Below are 5,766 nucleotides of genomic sequence, written 5' to 3'. Positions count from 1 at the left end.
CAATATTTGGGAACCCCCCCCCCTTGGTGTAAGCATTGCTTTTGTAGCATAATTTATTTAGTATTCAAATGAATCCCAATGTATATCATATAGATATGTTATGGTTTCCCTTTTCTTCCAGTTGTAATTACTATCAGTGATATATGTATACCGTATGTATTATACATGTATGTATCATTTTCATTTTTTTTTTTGGGGGGGGGGGAGTAGGTGACTATTGAAAAAACATCCCAAAAGGTATTGATATGGGCAGTGTTTCGTAAAAAAATAACACACAAGTATTCTGTAACAATTTGCCCTCAGCCAATCCAATGGCACAATTTCAATAGATTGCAATTTTCAGTACTTTGTAATATAGCTGTACATCATGTTGGTTGCCCTGTATACTGTGAATCAACCACATTAGACATAAACATCTTAATAATTTCAGTGAAGTACATACACGTGCAAGTACTGTGTACAAGAATAGATATTTGATACTACAAGTAGTTTGCATAGGCGATGACGTCAATAGCAAAAGTGAGAAGTGTTACACATGTTGATCAACATCATTTCAGAAACAAGAAAATGTCAGTTCCCAGCAGTTTGCAATCACTCTTCAGTTTAATAGGCTGGAGGATATTTGCTACTAAAGAGTCAAACAGAGTGATATACTAGTATACTGTACAGTATTGCTTTATCAGTGTCTTCAATCAAGGAATTAAAAATAATTTCATCTGCAAGAAAGTTTACAGAGCATTTGGCAGCATTGGTACAAAACATCTCTACAAAATAAAAGTAATCATCAACCTTCTCCGCTCATAACTGGTTGCGATATCAGAGGGGTCCACTGTACTGTAACTTCCCTCTCTTGCTTGACGCTTCCACCAGAAACTTGCTTTTCCCGCAACAAGCCTCGAGTCAACTGCTTACTGGACTGAGCCTTGCAGATGGTCCTCCGAAGCGTCTTCTGGGTCTCCTTGATGATCGTACGGATATCAAGAGATGGAGCACTGGCACGGCGTGTCGCTTCGTTGAATGGAAAAGTCAAAACAAAGTCACCAACTCTTTGAGGGGGTGTCATTGAAGACTTTGCCTTGGAACCTTGCACACCTTGTTCAGTTCTCATGATTGATGGTGGACCATCTCTGGCCCCCATCTTCAAACCAGTTCTGGATGTCAAGGGTTTTGTCAGGGCAGATTTTTTCTTCAACTGTGCATGATCTAAAGATGATCCCTGCGAGTTGCCTGATGGAAGGACGCCACCTTTCCTGGACGTCTTTGCGTATTGATTGCTTTGCGTAGGTTCCGTGCTGCATGACCCTCTGGAAGGTGGATGCAGTTGACTCTGCGACTTGCTCAGAGACATGCTAGATAATGCCTCCACTCTGCCACCATCAAGTTCAATGGAGGAAGGATTACCAAGGGAGTTGGATGAGGGTCTCCGACGAGGCGATGAAAGGGGAGTGCGCTTTCGTTGCTGACTACGTATCAACTCCCTCCTACTGTCCAGTTGCTTTCGGGCATCCTCCAGACTTGGCAGAATATTCTGAATGCCATTGCCAGACTTATTTGACTGAGAGCTATTGGGTTCATTGCACAACTGCTCATCTTGTGATGATTTGGAATCCTGTAAGCTTACTTCACTAGGTGTTCGCTTGCAAGCAGCCCTTATCTCATCATCATAGTCCTCCTCTGCGTCCTCTGCTAAGTGTTTTTTACCTGCTGAATTTGAAGGAACCTTCTGAACACTGCCCTTGGTGATAGGGGCTAGCTTGGCACCGCTCGTAACTCTACTCCTTGAAGAAACTTTAGAGAGGGATGATTTAGACCCAGCTTTGTTGACTTTACCTACAGGACCAAGAATAGGTTTATCTCTCACTGCAGACTTAGGTATAACCCCTCTCTTGCTTGGCATGAGAAAGCTGTGTCTATTTGAGTTGTAAACTTGTTTTTGTTTGAGCTTCACAAACTTCTCCCCTCCGCGATTCTCATCTCCCTCTTCAAAATGCATGAGGTCTAGAATATCATTGATAAGTGGTCTCTTGACGTTATGATCCACAGTGCAGTCCAGTCCTAACGCAGGACTGAAGTTTACTTCAAGCAGCCACGGCTTGAGATTATCGTCAATTAGAATGTCATAACCAAACAATTCCACACATCCAGGAGACTTGGGCACTGTAGGTGCTTGAGCCAGCATGGTCAATGTTACAATGTTGCATATCCTCTGCCAGATGACCTCATCATTGATACCTTGTTGATTGAAGTAGTTCCTAAGCATAGTGAGACTCCACTTGCAGCCAGGTCCTACACCTTCCTTATGAGCAGTGTAAGAAGGGCCTAGCTTGTTGATGCTTGTATTTGTCAAGTGGCAAAACATATTCCCTAAAGAAGACAGATCAAACTTCTCTGTGCTGAATCGAACAATCCCTTCCTGGTACATGTAGATATGCAAAGGGTTGAAGCTGGTTACCAGGACATAAATGCGAAGGTCAAACTTGTAGCCTCCTATGAGAAGGGGGTTGGTGATGTACCTCTGGGCAACTGCACTGCAGTCATAGGTCAGGTCAGATAGGTCTTTGAAGATGAAGATGCCACGCCCCCTGGACATGTCAGCGGGTTTGCATATCCACAAAGTTTTCTTGCCAGATTCCTTATCCGTTTGCTGCCTTTTGGAGTACTCTGCAACAAACTTGGTGTAGTCGTTGGGCAGGTTGAATCCATTTGGAGTGAAATTGAAGACTGCTGACCCATACACACCCTTCATCCGTCTCATATTCCTTGCTAGGGTGTCCTTCTTGGTGATAGCAATGGTCTTTGGGAAGTGGTTCAAGCGTTGCCATGGCATCAGGTCTGTATAGTCGCAGAGGCGAAAGCGGCTGGTGCGCCACCACAGGTTCCAGTCAAATTCTTCCATCTCACCCTCCACAAACTCCTCCCATCCCCTATCCAGAAGGACATCGCGTACCACTTCAGGTCCCACGCCATTCTCGTTGATTCTGAAAATTAGTGGCTTTGTGTTGCTTGGAGAAGCACAGCCATGATTCTCAGACAACATTTCTGTCTTTTTTTCTCACCAGTCAACCATCATGCTCTTGGACTCGGTAGATCCATGGTACAGCATGACATCATCAATTAAGTAGAAATGTACATCAGTTGTCCAAAACACAGAATTTCTATCTGTACATGGAGAAAGAAAAGGAAAATAAATTCGTGAATAATCAAATACTGGTACTGTTCATTATTTTGGTCAATTTAAGAATCTTTAGACAAATATGCACAATTTTTTTTTTAATCTTGTTCAATTAGGGAAAAAATAAAAAATATGATATTAAGAAAAAGAAAGGGAAAATGAATGCTCTGAATACCATTAGGACAGATGGAAGGTATATTTGAATGTGCACCCCATTAATGTACATGTAAGTTTGGCACATTTAATTCCATCAGTCTCAAACTTTTGAACAGAGCAGAACTTTAATAAGAAACGATGCCTGCCCATCTATCTCTCACTAGAATGTGAAGAAAAAGCTCAGCACTCTATAAACATACAAGTTTGCTTTTGAGCTTAGCCAGAGTAGGTCCTAATCAATATATGTTTGCACACTGAAATGGCTACTAGAAGGGAGGCTCAAGGACTACAAAAGATATTACATAGTGTAAGACACACAGTGCAAATAATGCAAAAGGGCTACATGTAAATGACGGATACTTTATGTTGCTACATGACGAGTGCCACTACACAAATAGAAGTTGTTGCAATCCAAGCACATTTGGAGGATAATGACAGAATGTTTTAGACCCATACAGGCAAAAACAAACAGAAATTAGATGAAATCCCTGCTCTGACCCAGCAAATTAAAGTCACAATAAAAGAGCTATTCTTGTGAAGGATCTCCATATTTATGATCATTTTCGAGTTGGCAATTTTTCTTGTTTCTTAATGCTTTGAAAGCAGAGTTATTTTTTCCTCACCTTTCTCATAATTAGGAGAACATAAAGAAAAGGTTTTTACAGTTAGACGGTCATAGGAGATAACCCCCCACACACTTTAGTTGTAAATGCACAATATAAGGTGTCTTCGGAAGACATATCATCCAAAGTAAAAAAATAGTACAATGAGATAAAGTGGAATGACAAATCCAAAAATTAAGAAGGTAAATCTTTTGCACTGAATTGACATCAAACAAGAAATATCAGATGGGATAGGAACAAAAGGAGAGGTAAACATGGCTGAGGCATGTGTGTGTGAGAGAGAAAGCGAGATTTTGAGAAAAGAGAGACAAGACAGGAAAGGGATAAGATAGGTAACGAACCCTGGACAATACATGTACATGATACCAACCAACATTTTGACAGATCTATTAATTTCAGGCAGGTCTTACTTTCATAGTTTGAAGTTTATTAAAAAAAAGTCCTGAGAGTTTTGTTTTTTAAAGGATTTTCCATAAATTGTTGTTAGAGCCAGTGCCAGAATGTTTCCAGTCCCTCCCCAAATTTCAGGCAAGCCAAATAAGTTACATAGTATTGCCAAAAGTTGGCTTGAAAGTGATGGGGCCTAAAGTCAGACTTTAGCCAGTTGTGTTTCCCGACAGGTTGTGTGTCCGGACAATCAATTTTGAACAGCCATTTGAATATGTTAACAAGCAAAGTTTCATCAGTTAGAGTGCAAAAGTCTTGGGCAATATTACATAGAACAAACTGAAAAAACTATTGTATTCATATTTTTTGTCCAAGCCAAAACCAAAGACAAAAGTTAAGAAAAGGGAAAGTTTCAAAATTAAAAGTTAAGGGTCCGGACACTCGACCCCATTGGCCCCGGTCACTTCACTTCAGTCATGTCTGTCAGTTAGCAAATTAGAACGCCTTAATGAGTTTTATAAAATAGCTCTGTATTTTTAAGCATCGTGATTGGCCAGTACGCGTCACAGGACATCCAACTTTTTTGGTGCACTGCATGGCAGTGCAAAAGGTGCGCAACGAAAATTGATATTGCACGCTCGAGCAAACCAGTGCGGTAGAAGTCCCGGGAGAAGTCCAACAAAACTGTACTGTAACTTTTTAAAAATTTGTTTGTGTTGCTATTTTATAAAACAAATAATGCACTCGCTCTGTCGTGCGTAAAAGTAAATGCAGAGAAAGCTCGGTTTCTTCAGATGATGCACACTGGGCACTCGTCGCAAGCGGCTCGTGCACAGTGCGGCATCTATTATTATAATTATATAATAGTATTAAACCCCGCGTGCTCTGCATTTCCACACTAACACACTGGGCCGCAAGTATTATCTGGACTGTAGGACCTATAATAACTAGATTTAATCACAACTAGTTTCTTACCAAAGTTGAATAAATTGTCTTTAGTCTGCTCAATAACCTGCTCAACAAATGCACATCACGTTTTTGGCAGATCAATGAGTGACATTGTTTGCAATGACAATTGACAAGACATGCTGAAAAAAGCTGCAGCTGATCTGTGAACGAAGTTGTTCCGCCTCGACCTCGAAAGTCAGGAGTCTGGTGCTATCTCGGTCTCATCATGCTCTCAAATTTTGCCGTGTTTGTAATTCTAGACGTCCCATACCTCAGAGTCAGACGTGCACATCATCCTCACCATCATTTACCAGTCCGTAATAATGACGCCGCGACTGTCACGCGACAATACGAGCTAGCTAGCTACGATACGCCGGAGCGATGACCGGGCTTACCGTGGAATCGTACGTGGATGCAGGAAGCTGGGTCCGGAGTTCGAGTCGCTCGAGATCCGGCGGCGCCGCCACTGCACTCGCCTGC

At 41.6% G+C, this 5,766-nt stretch overlaps 1 protein-coding gene across 1 annotated transcript; it reads right to left on the bottom strand.

Moving 5' to 3' along the window:
- Positions 1-199: 199 nt before the first annotated feature.
- LOC121414061 (probable tubulin polyglutamylase TTLL2) lies at positions 200-5,766 on the bottom strand. Its single transcript, XM_041607112.1, has 2 exons — positions 5,314-5,766; positions 200-3,159 (listed from the first exon to the last, which is right to left on the bottom strand). The coding sequence occupies exon 2, from the start codon at positions 3,035-3,037 to the stop codon at positions 785-787; it is 2,253 nt and encodes a 750-aa protein (XP_041463046.1). The 5' UTR covers positions 3,038-3,159; positions 5,314-5,766; the 3' UTR covers positions 200-784.

The sequence above is a fragment of the Lytechinus variegatus genome, chromosome 4 (genome assembly GCF_018143015.1).
Source record: "Lytechinus variegatus isolate NC3 chromosome 4, Lvar_3.0, whole genome shotgun sequence".
NCBI classification, from domain to species: Eukaryota; Metazoa; Echinodermata; class Echinoidea; order Temnopleuroida; family Toxopneustidae; genus Lytechinus; species Lytechinus variegatus.
This window is presented reverse-complemented; position numbering and strand designations above follow the sequence as displayed.